General features: G+C 39.7%; 1 protein-coding gene across 2 annotated transcripts in view; it reads left to right on the plus strand.

The window, feature by feature from the left end:
• The window catches only part of Rip11 (Rab11 interacting protein), a 149,430-nt gene that overhangs the window by 38,915 nt on the left and 89,151 nt on the right, over positions 1 to 21,364 (plus strand). For both annotated transcript variants that reach the window (XM_075362408.1, XM_075362410.1), the window contains exon 4: positions 16,842 to 16,979. In XM_075362408.1, coding sequence (XP_075218523.1) covers positions 16,842 to 16,979 — 138 coding nt within the window. The remainder of the gene's footprint in view (positions 1 to 16,841; positions 16,980 to 21,364) is intronic.

Below are 21,364 nucleotides of genomic sequence, written 5' to 3' on the forward strand. Positions count from 1 at the left end.
GACTTTCGCCGATGACTGTCTCCTTGTAGTTCGTGGTAATTCACGACCGCAGCTAGAGAATAGGGCGCAGGCGGCTTTGTCAACCGCCGAGGGCTGGATGGACATGCAAAATTTTAAGATTTCTGTGCCCAAGACGAAGTTTATGCTTCTGAAGTGTACAGACAAATTATCAAGTAGTCGTAACCCCCACATTAAGTATAAAGGCTGTGTAATCAGCCGAGTAGGGGTGCGTAAGTACCTAGGTGTTTTGTTTGATGATAAGTTGCTTTTTAGCAAACACATTAAACAAGTTGCGGCGGACGCTGTCTCTGTGATGCACAAACTTAGAAGGATTGCTCGGAAAGACTACGGGCTGTCTGGTCGCCAAATGTACTTCGTGTACCGAGGTGTCTTCGAGAGTATGATCGCATACGCGGCGCCAGTTTGGGCCCATAGGTTGGATAGAAATAGAGCACTGCTTCAAAATTTAAGGAGTGCCCAGTGCACAGCCTTAATTGTATGCACTGGTGTTTTTAAAACAACCTTCTACGAGGCTACCACCGTATTGGGAAAGGCTCTCCCAATCGATGTAGTGGTGAAAGTTCGGGCAGCCATGTGGAAGTTGCGAAGAGGTCGGGGAAAGCTGAGGCATTTGGGATGCGGTTTTGAGCCGGGCTAGAACCGGAGCGGAACGGCGATCACAATGGAACGGATCTAAATTTCGTTCAGTTGCCCATTTCCCGCCTGCGAAAGAGGCTATGGAGCCTCGCGATGGAGGCATGGCAGCTTGAATGGCACACCACTACTAAGGGAAGATCCTTGTATAGGTTTATACAGGATCTGGGGGGATGGTATGCTTCGAATTCATTTTTAAGGGCAGCGGGTGCCCAAGTGCTCACCAACCATGTGAGCACTTGGTCTAGTGATCATGTGAGCACCACTCCATTCGGTCTAGGGCGACCGAATGGGGTGGTGGCGGGAGAAATGTCTGTTAACCAATACATCCGTATTCTAGTTTCGATTGTACCAATGTCTTATATAGTCTCAATAATATTTCTTTATCTGAGCGCCAATTGTTGTTCTATAAACATTTTGTAATGTTTAGGGCTTTTTTGCATCTATCACTCAAGTCCTATATATGTAATACCCACATAAGGGATTTATCCAATACCAGTCCTAAAAGTCTCACATTGTCCTTATATTGTATTGGATTGTTTTCGATTGTCAAAATAGGACTTTGGTGAAGAATTCTCTTCCTACAGAAGTGTACACAGCACGTTTTTTCTCGTGAAAATTGGAATCGATTATTTCTTGCAACTTCATTTAGAGCGTTAATCGATCGTTGTAATTTGTATTTCACCATAGCAGTCTTGTTGCTGGCATACAGAATTGCCAAATCATCAACATAGACGCTTTTGCTGATTTCTACTGGAATGGCTAATATCAATTTATTAATGGCAATCGTAAACAAGGTACCGCTCAACGGCGAACCTTGTGGTATGCCATTTTCCAAGCTTCTTTCAGATGAATATTCATTGTTGACGCGTGCTTGGAAAGTACGGTCATTCATATAGTTGCTGAGTAAAACTGGCAGATTGCCACGAATGCCCCATTCATGTATCTGGAGCATTACTCTATGTCGCCAGGTCATATCGAAAGCCATCTGAAGATCAAAGAAGACTCAGACACAATGTTTTCTTGTAATAAAGCTGTTGTATATAATGTTCTCTAAGTTGATCATTTGATTAGTGGTAGAATGGTATTGTCAAAAACCTGCTTGATATGGTGATATTAGGTTTTCTTTTTGTAAAAGCCAAACGAGTCGATTATTAATTATTTTTTCAAGTATTTTGTATTTTTCCCATAGCGCACGTCAAAAAAATAGGACGGTAGCTATTGGGATCTGTCTTTCTTTGGTACTATAACAACATGTGCTTTTTAAAACAACACTGCTGCGGGTACATTCCATCCCGCCATATTTGATTATATAGTTCTAGTACTCTGCGTTTTGCAATGGTATTCAGCTGCCTGATCATATTTTAATGGATTTCATCCGGACCAGCAGCTGTGTTGCCTGCTTTCTCCAACGCTTTCACGAATTCTTCCATTTTAAATGATACATTGTATGAGTAATTATACTCAGTACGGAAATTTAGTAGACCCTCAAGTTCTTCTTTTTTCGCTTGAAAATCTTCTTCGTAGTTAGCCGTTTTGCTGGCGTTCTCGAAGTGAATGGATAATAGCTCTGCAATTTCGTTCGGAGTGTCTTTAATTCCATCTTCATCTTGAAGGCTAGTTATGGGAGCAAAGTTTTTACGGCCACAAATCCCCTTCACTTTCCTCCAAACGTCTGATGCAGTAGTAGTTCTGTGAATGGATGACACATATTGCTGCCAGGATCGTTTCTTTGAATCTATCATGGGTCGTTTTGCATACGCCCTGTATTTTTTAAAGGCAGTAAGATTATCTATCGTAGAACATTTCTTAAAGGCGTTATACGCTCTTTTCTTTATTTTTAAAGCTTCACTTATGTCATCCTTCCACCATGGAACGGGCTTCTTCGTAAGTTTCCCAGATGTTTTGGGATATCTCGATGCCGAGTCAAGTATCGCATTAGTTACAGAGTCGATATCGGCTCCGATAACTCCAGTTGTTTCGGGGAGTATTGTCCTAGCTGTGAAGCTCGTCCAATCTGCCTTATCAAACAGCCATCTTTTAGAGATGGAATATGTTTTTCTTGTAACATCAGTTACAATTTGTACCGGGAAATGATCGCTTCCATGCAAATCATCTAAAACATTTAAGGTGTACCTTGGTGCTATCGATCCGCTTACGAGTGCAAGATCTACACAGGACGTCTATCCATCTCGGCATTGAAAAAAGTTCCTAACCCACCGTTTAAAAGAATAAGATCTGAATTCATCAGGAACCTTTCCAATTCTCTTCCGCGGGGATCTATTCGATCGATCCCCAAACAGAATTATGAGCACTAAAATCACCCACCAGTAAAACAGGTGGGAGAAGTTCAGAAATTAATCGTACTGTCATCCTCATTCCAATCAAAATTCGGCAAGTATATGCTGCAGTCAGTGGTCTGAAGCGGACGCTTCATTCTAATGGCGACCGCTTGTAGGTTTGTATTTAGATCAACCGATTCGGTGGTAGCTCTATGGAGGTAGAAGAATTTTGTTATTTGGGAAGTAGAATTACTGAAGATGAACGAAGCAGGAGTGATATAAAATGCCGAATAGCACAGGCAAAATGAGCCTTCAGTCAGAAATATAATTTGTTTACATTAAAAATTAATTTAAATGTCAGCAAAAATTTTTGAAAGTATATGTTTGGTGCATAGCTTTATATGGAGGTGAAACTTGGATGATCGCAGTACCTGAGAAGAAAAGATTAGAAGCTTTTGAAATGTGGTGCTACAGGAGACTGTTAAAAATCAAATGGGTGGATAAAGTGACTTTCGCTAATTTGTACTTCCTGTTTATAGTATTTCTTAATTGTCGATAGTTCCTATTATCTTCATCCTTATTGCAATCTTATACTTTCTACGTCCATCCATCAGCTGCAGTATATCCTCTGATATCCAAGGTTTCCTACCAGTTCTCTTTATTCCACCTAAGTTTCCTTCTACTGATTTAAGAATTTCCTTTTTAACATTCTCCCATTCTTCTATATTTTCTACCTTATCTTTTTTACTCAGACCTCTTGTTTTGTCCTCCTCTAAAATCTTCTTTACATCCTCTTCCAAAGCTTCTCTAAATTCCACCGATTCATCTGACACTTGTGTTTCAGATTTTAAACCCTAATCTATATTTCATTATCACTAGATTATGGTTGCTGTCAATGTCTGCTCCAGGATATGCTTTGCAGTCGAGGAGATGATTATGTATTATTCTTCATTGCGTATATTTCTTCTATTAAACTGGGTGTTGGCAGTTACTAAATTATACTTCATGCAAAACTCAGTGAGTCGGCCAGGAAACTTCTTCTGTCTTCCATCTTCTTCTTGGTCTTTTCCAGGCGGTGGTCGACGACGAATTGAAAATTCATTCTGGTGTATGCTATTGAAGTATACTATTATTGAAGTCTGTGTGGGGGGCAGCAGCGCCGCGATGGTGGGAGATCTGCGCGTTCAGCTAAGTGGTGGAAGTACGCTTTTGCAAGCGCGTACGTATACTGTACTCCCGTAGACATCTGAGCTGCTACTGCGTTGCGTCCGCCGATATTAACCTAGGCAACATATGTGGTGACAACTCCCCCCTCCCACGCTAGGCATACGGAACCAGATCTGATGGATCTCGCTGTAGTTGAATTGTCAGGGCGTGGTATGCAGGTTTGAGTCTGGAGACGTGTACCTTTAGCCGGGTGCCTTCATAAACTAGCCGGGTGATTTCATAAACTTGCCCTGTTCGTTGAAGGACAATGTACGGGTCTTCCCATAGAGCTTCGAATCCTGCATATATCGACCATCATGAGCAGGACAGGTCTGCTGCCTGCCTAACACTTTGTCGTCCACATCAAATGCCGGTTGCTTTTCTCTGTTGTCTACGAACTTCTTTTGACAGTAGACGTCCTGTTTTGATGTTGCAGTCTCTTCTCTTTTCTCAGTGGGTTGAGGTGGTTTCTCCGCTTTTGGGTGCTGCCAGTTGTCGAGTCTCTTTAACTGTCTCCCAATGAGCAGTTCGCTTGGTGGCGTGCCGGTCTCGCCGTTATCCCGATATCTTACTGCAAACAGTACTCTTTGGCACACTTACTCCCGGTTAGATGTTGGACATCTTGCTCGAGAGCTGTTCTGTCTTCTCCACTTCCTCATTACGACGCTCCGTGGGATTCACCCGTGGATGGTATATGGGTGTAGTCCAGTGTGCAATGTGTTGCTGGCGGCATAACCTCTTCCACTTCCGGCTTGTTAGCGCAGTCCCGTAATTTGTCAGGGCGGCCGTAGGATAGCTCTAGCGGCAAAACACTTTCTCTTCCAAACAGCGAAAAATTGTGTCCGTGTCATCTCGAGGAACGGGCCTAGCCTATACCCAGCAGGAAAACAGGTCAGTCGCCACCACTAGGAACCTGTTGTCTCGTTCCGTTTCTGAATATGGACTGATTAAGACAATTTCCTCATGCTTCCAACAAGCTGAAGGCCTCCGAGGTCGCTGATTGTCTGGAGGAGGGTTTGGCTTTCGTTTGTAACGGGCGCATGTGACCGGATGTACTGCCGAACGTGCTTTTTAAGGTCCTGCCAATCGTAGTATTGGCGGATCGCCCGTCAGGTCTCTTCTGTTCCGGGATGACTGGCTTCTGGAGCGTTGTGATAGTGTCGTATGACGGTCGAGCGGTTGCCGGGTGGCACGAACACTCCCACTGATCGGAGAGTAATCTTTTGCCGGGACCTTCTGGAGATGGACATTAATGAAATAGCTAGTGAGCTTCATACTCAGGAAGTTGTGGAGGTGAAGCGAAAAATGAAAAAGCAAAGCGGAGTGGAAGAACCTACACCTTCCATTATTTTGACACTTAACCTTCCGGTACCAACAAAGAAAATAAAAGTAGGTTATCTATCGGTTCGAGTACGACCATTCATACCCAACCTGCAGCGATGTTTCAGATGCCAAGGATTTGGTCACAGTACAATATCCTGCACAAAAACATAGATCTTTGCTCAATGTGCTAAGGAAGGCCACAGTGACACCAACTGCCAAAAGAAGGAGAAATGTGCGAATTGCAGTGGATCACATACAGCTCGTTTCCGAGATTGTCCAACTTTTAAAGAAGAGAAGACAATTCTCATAATCTGTACGGAGCAGAAACTATCCTTCCAGCCGCCCAAGAGAATATAGAAAATTAATCAACTCTCGCAACTTAGTTAAACCCGATATCTCTTTAGCCGCTGCGACATCTATCAAAGTTCCTTTAAATGCAGATAACCAACAATGCAGATCCTGCAATGAGCTGAAAAAGCTTGTTCAGATGTTATCTGATCAGGTTGCTTCACTTACTGCAATTATTTCTGAGTTAATAAAGATGAATAAGAAGTCAGTAGTTACAACTAGTGAAACTAACACTAGTGGGATCCCTTTCAAAGTTCCTGTCCCTAAAGTTTTACCTTTAGGAACAGCAGTAAATACAGCTGGTGGTAATCCACCAAGTAAGCTCCTTGTTAAGGGAGCCTACACAACCACCTCCTCTGGGATGTCGTTCTCAGCTTCCCATTTTTCGAGGGAAACAACTTAATTTTTTCCCTCCAACACTATGTTTACTGGAGGATATGGTAGAGGAACCGTCCAATTCCAGGGCAACGGATTTTCTTAAAATCAAAAATTAGAAAAAGAAAAACCAAATCACCTACAACTAATTTTTTCATATATATTTATCTGTATTTCTGTATTTAACTACCTTTATGAGCATCATTCAGTGGAACGTTAAAGGTCTTTGGTCCCGCATTGAAGATGTTAGAGTGTTGATGTATTCACATGAACCATTAATAATGTGCTTCCAAGAAACTCACCTATTACAGAAAGATGCGATTTCACTCAGATGCTATACATGTGAGAGATATGACTGTCTTGTAGATAGTAGAGACTGATTGTAGATAGTAGGTGGTGTTGCTACTTTTATACGGAATGAGGTGTCGGTTACAAGGCTACAACTAGCTACCGTCATTCCTGCTGTTGCTGTAAAAATCTCATTTTAGTTTAAATAGCATATCTGCAGTTTATATCTATCGCCGAACTCTGAGTTCAATGCTGTAGAAATAACAAATCTCCTCAACGCAAATCCCACCGCCATCATTAATAATGGGAGACTTCAATGCCCACCATATTTCTTGGGGCCATCTTTCTGCTCCTCTCGAGAAAATATGATAAACTGAGTGAGACAAGATTTGGATCTTTGTCTACTGAATGATGGGTCATGCACATTTTTGTCCTCATCTTCTGGTACATTGTCAAATATTGACCTCTCCTTTTGTTCACCAAATTTGCTTCTTCGTCTTAACTGGTCTGCTTGTGACGGCAGTGACCACAAGCCAATTGCTATAGCTTTAGGTGTCGACCACAAGATGAATAAAAGACCATGGAGATGGATTGTTGAAAAGGCAGGTTGGAACAGTTACCATAAAGCCTTCCCATCATAGTATGACGATGTTGAAGACGCCCTTGACGAAATTACCTCTTTTACGTCTCTGATACTTGAAATTTTAATAGATATATCCCACAAACATCGAGAAACCCTAGACACCCTTCCGTTCCTTGGTGGAATGACAAATTGCAAAAACGCTATTAGTAAACAACGGCAGGCACTGCGTCAATTCAACCATATGCCAACAAATGAACATCTAGATTTATACCGCAAGGCTACAGCGCTATGTTGTCAGGTATTCTTAGACGCTAGGAGGAAGTCATGAAGGAAATACGTGGACACCATCTCACACACTACTCCCACGTCTGCTGTCTGGAAAAAGATCCGTACAATCTGCGGATCAACAAAACAGTCCATTCTCTGACTCATTCATGAAGAAGAACTTACATCAGCTTCTGTAGTGGCAAGTAACTTGGCAGATTCTTTCCGTTTGGTGTCTCACCTCATCATACAGTAATGAATTTCAGAGTTACAAATTACAAATGGAAGTATCTCGTCAAAGACAGCAATTCGCTGCCACGCCTAGGCCGCTGAATGCCAGCAAGTACTTGTCCACCATAAAAGCGCTTGGAGCCTTAATCTGGCTGGTAGCCAGCCATATCTCCCGGTTAGCTTCCCACAGCAGTGAGGAAGGAGTCTTATCCCGTAGGTAAATTACTGATGTCGGTTGAACAAAACAACCGCATCAAGGAACTCATACACAGTCCGACAACGCGGCTCTTGCCACATTGACTTGCCGCTTGTGAGTGGCCAATTTTCCCCTTGACCTATAAGTTCCGGCCCGAGTTCTGGCCCCTTCGTCGTGGCGTGCAATTCTTGCTCCCATGCTTCCATAGTGAGGCTGTAAAGCCTCCTCCGCAGGCGGGAGATGGGCAACTGTTTGAAATTTAGAACCGATGCATTGAGATCACCGTTCCGCTCCGGTATAGATCCGGCTTGAAACCATATCCTAAATACCTCGGCCTCCTGCCTCCGCAATTTCCAAATGGCCGCCCGAACTTTCACCACTAAATCGATTGGGAGAGCTTTTCCCAATACTGGGGTAGCGTAGGAGGTTGTTTTAAAAACACCATTGCATACAATTAAGGCTCTGGGCTGGCCACTCCTTAAATTTTGAACAAGTGCTCGATTTCTTTCCAACCTTTACGCCCAAACAGACACCGAGTAACAGGTCATACTTTCGAAGACACCTTGGTACACCATATACAAATGACGGCCCGACAACCCGTAATCCTTTCGAGTAATCCTTCTAAACTTGTGCATCACAGAGACGGCATCCGCCGCTACTTGCCTAATGTGATTGCTAAACAGCAACTTCTCATCAAACAAAACACCAAGGTACTGATGAACTCACACTCAGCTGATTACACAGCCTTTATAGTTAATACGGGGGTACGACTGTATGATAATTTGTCTGAACCCTTGAGAAGCATAAACTTCGTCTTGGGCACAGAAATCTTTAAATTCTGAATGTCCATTCAGCCTTCTGCGGTTAACAAAGCCGCCTGCGCTCGGTCTTCCAGATGCGATCGTGAGTTTACCACGAACTAACAGGAGACCGTCATCGGCGAAAGCCTGTGCCGTGACCCCTTCCGGTAATGTCGTCCCCAAAATCCGTCGAATACCAGATTCCACAGCAAGGAACCGAGAACGGAGCACTGCGGGCTTCCCCTGGTGACGGACGTTTCCACAACTATGTGCGCATCCTTAAACAGACCGTGCGATCAGACAAGTTGTCACGTACTAGGGCCTGCACGGCTGCGGAAACATTGCGGCGTTCCAACTCATAGAGAACAGAACTGCAACACAAGGGAGGAAATGCTGCCTCTATGTCAATAAAAATTGCCAAAACATATTTACAGTCGGCGCTTTCCACCTCGGCAAGAGCATTTAAGATGCAATCCTCGGTGCCAACCCCTTTCATGAAACCATACAGCCTCGTTTTAGAAGTGAGTTCATATCGATGCATCCCCAGAGCCTTTCCCCAACCAGCCTTTCAAGCAACTTGATGATTACCGGCAACAGTCTGATTGTTCGATAACTACTGACCTCATTCGGTTCCTTTCTTGATTTTAAGAGCACCCTCACCAAAGCCACCTTCCAACAAGTCGGAAAGCAGCCCCAGCTTAGGCACTCCGAAACAGTCTGTCAAGCGGCTCTCTTATGACGGGCAGCAGATGGTAGAATATATTTGGGTCAAGTTGATCAATCTCCGGTGCCTTTTTCAGTGCCATTCGAGAAACCACTCGGTCTATATCTACGGGATCCACTGTCCGTGCGTCCGGGAATAATGTCTCACCCTCCCTAACGCCGACTTCTGCTTCACTCTCCGAAGCACCTGGAAACAGAGTATCCAGGAACGCCTGGTAAGTCGCCACAGATTATAAAGTGTAGCCACGACCACCAAACCCCCATCGAACACTGGACAGCGCGTGCAATGGCTTTGGCCGGTAACATGACTTCGCGAGCTGCCAGGGGTTGCGCTGCAGCTCGCGCATGGAGTCTTGCCAAAACTTGAGTTTGGCTTCCTTAATGACATGAACGTACTGATTACGGGCAATCCGCAGACCGTCAGCGTGCACGTCATCAACGATAATCCTCGTTAGGGGTCGACGCTGGTATCTTCTAGCGGACCTAGCTCTTGTGCGCAGGACGCTAAGGTCAGAGGACCACCACGTTTTCCCGGGTTTCTGCCTCCGTTTAACAGACGGCTCCAGGCACTCTCCGATCAGCGGACTGGCCACTACCTAAGGATCCGTCCATTGGCTGAGGCCGCCGTAAGACCCTATCAAACCAGTCTTGATGGCCCGGCCAAATTGTTCAGTCTTCAATTCCACCTCCTCCCTGAGCTCCATGCACCATTCTAACCCCTGTAAGGCAGCCGCATACTCTCGTCGCAGCCTATCCTGATGCAGGCTCCGTAGGTTATAGCGACCCGAATCTGGAGCTCTTAGACCGTCTCCGTAAGCGATCTCATAGGTTATAAGCCTATGATCACTCACACTGGCCTCGGGCCAGATAATCCAACTAAGCAGATCACCCGTCATCAAGGTGACGTCGATGTAACTTTCCCCCAGTTCGGAAGAGAAAGTCGGCGGTTGTTCTGCCTCGTTAAGCAAGTAGAGCTTCCTGGCTTCAACGAACTTTGCGAGACCAGCGCCTCTAGGGTTAGTGATTGGTGAACCTCAGGCGGAGGACTTGTCGTTAGCGTCCAAAGCAACCAGCACTCTGATGCCTGGGAGACCGTCCAGAATCCGCCCCAACTTCGCCAAGTCATCGATACTCCATCCAAGCTAGAATATCCCGGCACCTGCACAACATCGAGCGTACCCCTCGTGACTCGCACGACGGTGAACCGCTCGTCAGAAAACTGGGGCATCCAGAAGACACCCAACAAGACCGAGCCGACCACACTATTCCCGACCGTGTACGGCTCCTGGACCAAGAGGACATCGAGGTCGTACTCCTCAAGGAGTACGACAACTCATAGCTTGTTTGGTGGCCACCCGGGAATGGTGCAGGATTAACTGCCCGAGACGCAAGCGTTCAATATGGTGACGACCGTTCTCGAAAGCTTCCCCCAATTCAGGCATCGCCATACGCCGTATTATGCACGATCTTCGCCCGGGCTATGCCGGGCCTGCATTGTTTGCCCCCCAACCTGGTGCCCGGCATTAAATCCTTTCGCCAAGGCGTAAGGAGCGCACTTTGCTGGCGCGGTCTTACTAGGACAATTAACTGCTCTGTGCCCTGCAAAGATGCAATGACCATACATCGACTATGCTGTACAGCGGAGAGAGGTGTGACCAAAGCCTTGACATTTGAAGCACCGGGTTACTTCTGTATGGTCAACGACCCTGCAAAACACCAAGGAACAGCCGACCACCAGCCACCAAGACCTTCCGGATCTTAGGCAAGGTCTCAATCACCCAGTGGCTCCTTGAGGCTTCCTTCTGCCCCAACTGCCGGACCACCCTGGTCCCCTTGAGAAAGTCCTTGAGAGCCGTATACAACGCTGGATTTTGGCTGTGTATCGCCTTTAGGATTTCGGGCTCCTCTGCCCTCGTTGCTCTTGGTAAATCATACACCAATATTTGAGGCCTCCGCTCAGCCAGCAACTGAACCTTCACCTCGTTCTTCTTCAGAACGTCGACCTTAGCAGCCGCTTCGCCTGCTGCTCACTTATGACCTCCAGGAGCACTCCACGGTCCCTTGTTTTCATGACCCGTGAGATCTTGGACTTTTCTCTCCGCGGGTCCAGGACCTTTTTCAGGGTCAGCTCCGTCATCGCCAACGAAGCCCCCGGACCAGGCGTTACTGGGACCTTCTTGACGGTGGCCCGCTTTATTTTGTTAGCCCACGCCTGCACTGGCGGCAGGGAACTAACCCGCTTAGGCCCAGGTACGGCTGTTACTGCAGCGAAAGAGACAGGCTTTTTCACCTTCTGCTCCAGCCGTTTTAAAGAGGTGTGGATCTCGCCAAGGACCCTCCCCGTTACCGGTTTGAATTTCCAAACGAAAAAATGCAGAATTTTTCGTGCAATCCGCCGGGGCACGAGAGGGTAGAGCCTCCCGCCTCGTGGAGACCTCCGTGACCTCCTTAGAGGACCGTAGCCTCGGCGGAGATCTGCCCAGTGACCTTCTCGGCAGGAAATGGTCACTGGTAACCAAGTCCTCGGCTAAACCAACCAATTCCTCGAGGCAATCTCCCCCGGATTGCTCCATTACAGCTTACCAACAAGAAAACACATCAACTGTACTGCCAGACACTACGGCTGCAGTTTGAAAGAATCCAATCACGTATCACAAAACAGTTGAGCGTTCTGCTTAGTTATTCCGAGCAAGGCCGCCTGTCGTACGCAACCCTGCTCGAAACAGTCAAAGCTTAAAAGCTCCTACTATAGACCACCGGCGAGGTCGGAGCGAAATCGCTTCCCAAACCTAACAGATTTTCTGAAACTTTCCTTGGCCTCACGAACTACGAAGGTAGGGACACCGACACGCAAAATAAACGCCCTTATTTAGCCGACGATGGCTCTCCTTCAACATACTACACCGCTATTCCGTGTGGCAGTATGCCGTACGGCTATTCCGTATGCCTCGCCACTTCGCAGCAAGGCAAGTTGACTAACTGCCACCGATCGTTGTACAGCCCCGACGACGTGTACGTAGAACACTGTTCTTGCAGAAAATCGCACCGGTATAGCAAAACAAGTTTACAGTACGGGGCCAGAGTCTGAGAAGCGATCACATTCAACAAGTTGTCACATGCACTTAAAAATTCACGTGACACTTCCCCTGGACCTGACCACATTTGTCTCAGTATGCTTTCACACCTTTCTAATTCGGCACTGCAACACCTTTTGGGTATTTATAATAGTCTATTCTCACACAAATTTTCCCTTCGGTCTGGTTAGAAGCCATTGTCATACCAATACTTAAACCTGGTAAAGATACAACAAACCCCTCAAGCTAGAACCCTATCTCTTTGACAAGCGTTTTGTGTAAAGTGTTGGAGAACATGGTGAACCGCAGGCTCTCATGGTACTTAGAGAGACGGCCTTCTGTGTCTAGAACAATGTGGTTTCCGCCAAGGACATTCTTCCATTGACCATTTAGTATCACTGGAAGCAGCTATTCAAAATGCTTTCCTATCCAGCACCTCGTTGCTATCTTCTTTGATATCAAGAAGGCATACGACATGGCCTGGCAACATGGTATTCTTAACACTCTTAAAGAATGGGGAGTCAAAAACTCTATGCTTACATTTATTAAGGGTTTTTTAAATGACCAAACTTTCTGTGTTCATGTTGGAGATTCCTTATCAGGTAGCGTCACCTTGGATAATGGAGTATCTCAAGGAAGTGTATTAAGTACCACCTTTTTTGCTATAGCCATCCACAGTATTACTCAATGTGTGCATCCACCTGTTTCATGTTCGTTATTTGTTGTTGATTTTGCCATATACATTACATCCCATTCAACAGCCACAGCAGAGAGACTACTACAGAATACAATATCTCGCCTTGAAGCTTGCTCCAAGGTTACTGGCTTCACATTTTCACATGAGAAAACAAAATGTGTAGTCTTTCCCTCCCCTTTGAAAGATTTGGGATCCTTTTATACCACAAATCTTTCTGAATGAAAAGCAGATTGCTATCTCTCATGATATTAAGTTTTTAGGTTTTTTTTATGGCCGTTTTATATGGGTCACATCAAACAATTAAAAACAAAATGTTCCAAACTGCTAGATATGTTACCGAGCTCTTAGCAACACCAATTGCAGAGCCAATAGATAATGTGTGTTGTGATTTTATTATTCCCTAGTTCGTTTCCACTTAGATTATGGTAGTATCACCTACTCTTCAGTGCGTAATACCACACTGAAGATGTTAGATGATATATATCATGCTTTTCTCCATCTTGCTGTAGGTGCTTTTTGATTAAGCCCTGTCAATAGCATACTTGTTGAGTGCGGTGAACCACCAGTTTGGGATAGATGTGACCAACTTCAAGCATCTTACATTGCCCATCTTAAAAGGCAACCGAATCACCCGCCTTTTACCGCAGTTCTTGCGAATCCTAATTTACAAAAATATAAAGACCATCCACGTTTCACTGCACCTATGAGTGTACGTACCCAGTGGTTACTACAGCTTTGAAACGTAAACATACCTCCTATTTTTCCAATGTATCCCTGTTCATATCCTCCATGGAGAATCAACCTTATTAACTTTATTTTTGATCTTACCATATACAAGAAACAATCAACACCACCTATCATCTTTCAGCAAAGTTTCCACCATATTCTGTTCAAAATAAACCCAGACGCAATAGTATACACAGATGGATCAAAACAGAATGAGACTGTTGGATGCAGATTTATTCTTAATAGCAGAATCTGTATGTTTGGTCTGTCTAATATAACAGTGTACTGCAAAACTGTACATCATTAATAAGGCTTTGAATATCGTTAACCCGAAATACCATCTTACCCATATTTGTAGTGACTCGGGTAGTGCACTCCAAGCTTTAGAAGATCTTTATTGTAGACATCCTTTGATCACTGAAATCTATAATGCAATCGCTGAGTTGAACCATCCCGACACACAAGTGAGTTTCTGTTGGATTCCCAGCCACGTGGGAATTCCAGGTAATGATTGTGCAGATTCCACTGCTAAAGATGCATGCAGTCAACCTCCTTTCACCTCTCGTGTTGCTGCTTCTGACTTTATTAATTGTATAAAACAGTCTCTTCGAGCAAAGTGGCAAGGTGACTGGATGGCTACCATTGATAACAAACTCTGGCACGTTAAAGATTTTGTGTTGCCATGGGACTCCTCATGCAGAAAAACTTGTTGTGAGGAAGTCGATTGCAGTTAGGACATATCAAAGTCACACGTGAGTACCTCATGTCAGCAGGACATGCACCACTATACGTAAGATGAGACTGCCGTTTAACTGTGCACCACATCCTGTTAGATTGCATATGTTATGCGGCCTTATGTCACAAATTTAAATTATCCTGAAACATTCGCCATATCCTACGCAATGACAGGCAAGTGGTAGATCAGGTACTTTTATTCCTACAGAGAATAAATATATTTAATAAAATGTAATATTTACCTATATTTAGTGTTTGTAGATTAATTGCACTTTTTTAGAACGTTAATCTTTGTTATCCCTGAAGGGGCTCTTTAGACCCCTTTCGGATTTTGTTAATGTTTTATATTTTAGTTTTTCATTTTAAATAAATTGATTTTATGTGTTAGATTCTAACTGTGATATTTGTAAGATTTAAGTGATATTAGTTTTAAGTGTTAGTGATATCTTATCTGTGATATTAGCTTTAAATTTCTTTGTTTTTTAGCTTTTCATTTTTTCTGTTGTATGTGATATTAGTTGTAAGTTTTTAGTGATATTAGTCTTTAAGTTTTTAGTTTTTAAGCCTTTAGTTTTTTATACTTTAGTTTTAATCTAGTCAATTCAATTTTACAATTTTTACTTAAATTATCTTTGAACCAGGTGATGATAACGTAAAAGCGTTTTTCACCCCCCCCCCCCCAAAAAAAGCAAGACACACACTACTGTTATTGTACACTATGATCCCCCACCACTACAATGATGCCCATGCAGTGGCGAAGGAAAATCTGGGAGGTTAATTTGCCACATCCGGTAAATATGCATGTATAAGATAATTTGAAGTGCTTTTGCACTATTTCAGTGCATCATGAGCTGGAATTCAATAAAATTATAAATTACATGTTAACCATAATATGAGTACAGTGGACACTGTATTAAGGTAAATTTTCTCTCTAATGGTATATATATATATATCATTAGTTTGTCTTTAATGACACTTTTTTTAACATTTCATTTGAATGTCGTTTGCTTACTGAACTAGTCATTTTATATATTTTATAACTTATTTGGCATCTGAAGATGCAATGAGATAGTGCAAAAACGCTACTGGAGGTAAAGCATAAGTGATTTATATACTGATTGTGGTTATTAAAATTATCTTAAAATGTAACACTTCAGTAGTTTCTTGTTTGTTCCACATCAGTGGAATGTTTAATAAAATTATTAAAATTTTTATAAACACATTACTTTCTAAAAAAAATTAAAATTGTGTTAAAAAGCTTTACATTATTTCCTTCCAAGTAGTTTCCTTCACCTGCTACACGTACTAATATTAATAACTGTTTGACAATGTTCCTCAGAAATTATTTTCTAGTTCCTCAGGAACTCATTTTCAGAAACAATCTTCAAGTTCTTATTCGCTGTCCTTGTATCAGCTTACTTTATGAAACAATTTAATTAGTTAAAATCAGCTGGCACAAATTATGAGGCAGAAAAATTACATTGTCCCATGTAAGCCACATGCCCTTTACCTGCAATCAATCTGGAACAGCATCAGTTGATATCCTGGCAACAATTTTGGAAGAATTATTGAAAACTCGATGCATTTTCAAATCATTATGGAGAATACAGTGACTAATTCTAATATTTCCTATCACTTCAAACAAGTAAATTATTTTAAGTAAACCCCAAAGTATTAGATTGTTAGGCTGTTTAATGATCAGCATTTTAGATTGCGATTATATCACATCCAGACAGTTGTTGCTAATTTTTGAGAGGGTACAAACCATTTTATGATGTTATGATTGATCGCAGCTTATGAAATAGTAATTTCAATGTCATAATTATTATTTCAAACAAAAACATTGAGTTCCAGAAAGGAGCTTTTCATGTATTATTGTACTTTTTTCATAGTTATATTTTTAAGTAAGAAAATTCTTTACTAGCTATTTAAAGATGTGTAATTGATCTAATTTTTCTATGTTTTCATCATTAAATTAATTATACTGTTGATTATTTACACACTTTATCTACCTTATAATAAATCAATTTTAATTAAGTCTTGATCTGGTCAATATACTAATATGTTATTGTCGTTATTATATAAATCCTTATAAAAATGCTTTGCAGTTTTCTTTTCTGAAATAATAATAAGACTTCTAATCACCCAATCTGAATAATACTATAATAATAAAAGTATAATCAATATTTATGAAAGTCTTATATACTCTTAATGAACTTATTTTTAAAAGAATTAAAAATTTATGACAAAAATTTATTTTAATTTAATTTGTAGACAATTAACATTTTCATTTCTTTTTATAACAATCAAAGAACTAATATATAACTTGTTTTTAGGCAAATTCCAAAACAAGGAAATACAGCTGAAATTACATTGACTGCACTTCATCGTAACTTTGTGGGAGTAGATGAGTTTTTAGGTTGCATCAGCATACCACTTTCTGAACTTGACATCTATGAAAGACCAAAAAACAAGTATGTTTCATTATTATTTAATATAAAAGATACTATTTTTTTTACCCATCAAGTTGTTTGCTTTGATTTTTCTAGAAATTTTAAAACTTTTGCTTTTTAAAAAGTTTTTTTATTAATTATTATGTTCATATGAACTTGTGTGTGTATCATAATGCATTCATTATGGGTGGATAGAACATGAGTTCATTACTCATATGTTGGCCACTCCAGAGGCATGCTATCTTTCAACAGTTTGGTTTATTAAACTTCAGTACTATCATTTGTTTTAATCATTTTTTAAATTAACAATTTCAGTTAATATTTTGTTAACGACATGATCAATTTTTAAGAATTGAATATTAATTTATTTAAAAAATTGCATATTTTTCAAATTTAAATAGATAACAATAAAGAAAAGTCATTTGAATAATTTTAAACGTGATATTTGTGTGAATTGTGAATTAAAAGAGAGCATTATTAGTATTTTGATATAGTAACCATATATTGTTTGTCTACATCTTTTGAACAGTTACTGATACATTAGCAAAATTTGACTATATTATTATAATTAATGTAATTGTAACAATGACTGTGCGTTTTAGAAAAAAAAAATATTTTATTACATTAGTTAATAAATTTCTACTTGTTCCTCTTGATACCAAATGTTATTTACTGTCCAGAAGAGAACCCTCAATCAAAATTCCAAAAAAGGTTGTTAAAAACTGTTTTAAATTTTATTTGTTTTAGTTTTGTTACCTTTAGAAATATTTTACTAAATTTTCTACAGCATGGAAATCACAAAAACTGGCCCAAAAGATGAGGGAGGAACCCCTCTTGAAATTTCAAAAAAAATCTATTTTAAAGTTAAAATTATAAGTTACATATAATTTTACTTGAATTAAATTTCTAGGCCTCAGAATTGTTTGCTAAAATGTGTCTTGGGAGTATAAATAAAAAAATTATCACAAAGGGATCTGGTTTAATTTTTTTTAGTGCATCCTGAAAAAATATTAAAAATTCATTTTTTCAAGAGGAAGTAGCCTGCTGGTAAATATTTCAAGTGAAGAAACAGTAGACATTGCCAACATTCAATTACCAAAATTGTTGATTCTGGTCTAAATAAATTCATTCATAAGGTTTTGTTAAAGCAGGTTACGCTATTCACATGTAATACCATATACTCCATATAATCAGGAAAGCTGATATAAAACAAGGTAATGGGCACAAGTTAAAATAAATAAACCCACTGATGCAAACGCCCTGTTCTAATATAGTTTATAACACAAAAATGGCTTAGAAATAAAACATATATTCATAATTTTTTACAAGCATAGCTGTAATTATAAATGTGTGCACAGATAACACTTGCTACAAAAAATGACATCACTCGGTTACTTATGAATCATCGTACACTAAAGGATGTTATATTAAAATACAACTGTCTTTTTTTAATTTAATTTCCAGAAACCATATAAGTATTTGATTTAGTCAGCAACTCAACATTTTTTAGACAAAAAATAATACTGCAAGGTGTGTCATGCTCTGTTTAAGGGTTACTGTTTATTTAATGCTCTTTACACCTGATAGATTTATGCCTAAAACCATCTTCAGAGTTCAATAAATGCATTGATAAAAGAATCATTCAGATTGATCCAACAGTTTGTGAGTTTAAAATAACATGCACATGAACATTCTAATTTATATATCATGTGAATAACAATGTAAAATAATGCACTACATACATTTGTATTGTCTTTTTTCAACAGTCTCTTCAAAGACATTTAAAATTGTAAAAATTAATTAATTATGATTGTTTTGTAATTTTTGTAAAAAAAATTGTTAGTTATCGGTCAATACATTTGAAGTGATCCAAGGGTGGTTGCTTGACCAATTAAAAAAAAATTGAAACTTACTTGCTTGTTTCCTCCATGTCTCAGGACCTTAAAAATATTTTCTTTTTTTTTAATTTTTTATTTAAACAGTTCACCTGTGGCAGCCATTTTTGTTACAGTGTGCACACTTATTTTTGTGATTGTAAGGGTTTACAGAAGAAATCATAACTAAAAAATTATTGGTCCTGTAAGGATGTAAAAAAAAAGCAATTTATTCATATTTTTCAAGGTAAAAGATTGGTCCAGTGGTTTATTTACTTATCTCTTCTTTTTTATGAGAAAATTACCAATAAATTTGAACATGAAAAATAGTGAAATTTCACTTTGGTAATTTTTTTCAAGAGGCAGGGATGGCATGCACAATTTGAATTATTTTTTTATATGTAGGTATATATTAGTAGTTCTACCATAAGTAATATTATGGTGGTATACTTACCACTAACGTTTTCTGAATTTTTTAAAACTAATCTTTTTAAAAAAATTCAAATAACTCTGATGGGGCTGGTGATAAGAATTTCAAATTTGCACAACTTACATTGTTTTTGTAGATGTTTATGGCAAATAAAAAAGTTCCTTGTGTGTTGTACTAATAAAAAAGTTATAACTTCTCAAAAATCATGAAAAACCTGTTAAAAGCAATACCATTTTGACTCACCAAATAAGTGCTCCAAGGGGGTTTCTTGTCTTCTTGGCACTTTAATATCTTTATACTTATTACTATAGTTTAAATAGACTTATTTTGATCCATTTAACTGCAGTATTCATCTTGTAACAAATGCTTGAAGTCATTTCCAGTCATCGGGAAAATTCATGTTACAACATTCTTATTTACGCTTGTTGCATCTTTAGCTTTGCAGTTACAAACTGGTAAGATCTGACATTGGTCAGTGACCTGTTCACATCTGTACAGAGTGCCTCAAATTTCATCCTGTGTTTGGAAGTGTTTATTAAATAAATTAATTTTACTTAATAATATATTTTCAAGTTTTAAAATCAGTTAAATTTTTACATTATTTTCAAGTAATTTCACATAAAACAATGGAAGAACAATGTTCCACAGGAATTTATGTGAATGAAGAGTGTCATAAAGCAGTGTATGGTACAGTGCCAAAAGAACTCATTAAAATTTGTGAATTAGTGATGAAAATCAACAACTTATTTTTTTACGTGTTAATTCAGATGTCACTAGTATTTGTAAATATCATGAAAAAAAAAGAAGGTTTTTGTCAAAATTCAGTCACCTGGATGAACAGTTATGCTGTGACCCTTTGAGAACTCATAAAAAACAGTTAAGAAAAACTTAAAATAAATAACATTAGAACAAGAACACATTTTTCCAAATTAAATTTAGTTCCTGGAGAGTCTCTTTGTGTTAATTGTTTCAAAGGGTTTTTTGTTCTCAGCAGAACAAAGAACTATATGAATGCAAGACCAAAAGCAATACATTGTCCCACATCATAATATTAAACAATTGGATGCTGCTTGTAGCATTTTGGGTGTATCACCTCCATCAAAATTATTTAAAAATTAAGGTACTAGAAGCTACCACAAGTATGTTCCTGTATCAGAAGGCATTGTAGGATGTTACTTTACTTCAGACTCCAAGGACTATAAAGACTGTCTTGTGTCAAGTATTGTACCACTTTCACTTAAAGAAAAAGACTCTATTGCTTGGATGTATGACAATTACTGGTGGAAAGGAGAATTAGCCTCGAAAATGACAATGTGCAGGTTCATTTTTTCCACCCAGCTGGACCACATACATCATTTCAAAAGTCTCAACAAGACAAAGTCTGGGTACCGATCTGCAAAGTCCTGGAGAAAGTTGGCAAAACTTGAACTAACAGCAGTGGTGTGGGTCGTTCTCATGCAATTTCAAGAGAATTATCGGAAGAGACATCACAGCTGTTGGTTAACCACACTAAATAATAAACTTTCAATGCTACAAAAACAGACTATTTCGTTGAAAAATAATTAAAATTTTGCTACAATTTATTTTTTCTTTGATAGTTTTACAAAAATAAACCAATATAAAAATAAAAATGAATTCTTGAAAAAATATGTAGGCTACTCATTGAAATCTCAGTTTAGGTAATTTTACAAACATTTTTCAATCAAATTTGTATTAGGTTACTGATATTGGTTAAGTTTTCATTAAATTACGATCAATCATTAATAATTAAAAAAACTATTTTAAAAATATTGAAAACGTCAACTTTAACAACATAGGGGCTAAATATAAAAGAATGTAAAGTGCAAAGAAGACAAGAAACCCCCTTGGAACATTTATTTAGTGAGTCAAAATGGTATTGCTTTTAACAGGTTTTCATGATTTTTGAGAGGTTATAACTTTTTTATTAGTACAATGCACAAGAAACTTTTTTATTTGCCATAAACATCTACAAAACCACTGTAAGTTGTGCAAATTTGAGATTTTTATCACCAGCCCCATCAGAGTTATTTGAAGCCAAAATTTGAATATTTTTTTAAAAATTAGTTTTCAAAAATTCATAA

Source organism: Lycorma delicatula, chromosome 4, assembly GCF_047948215.1.
Source record: "Lycorma delicatula isolate Av1 chromosome 4, ASM4794821v1, whole genome shotgun sequence".
Taxonomy (NCBI): Eukaryota; Metazoa; Arthropoda; class Insecta; order Hemiptera; family Fulgoridae; genus Lycorma; species Lycorma delicatula.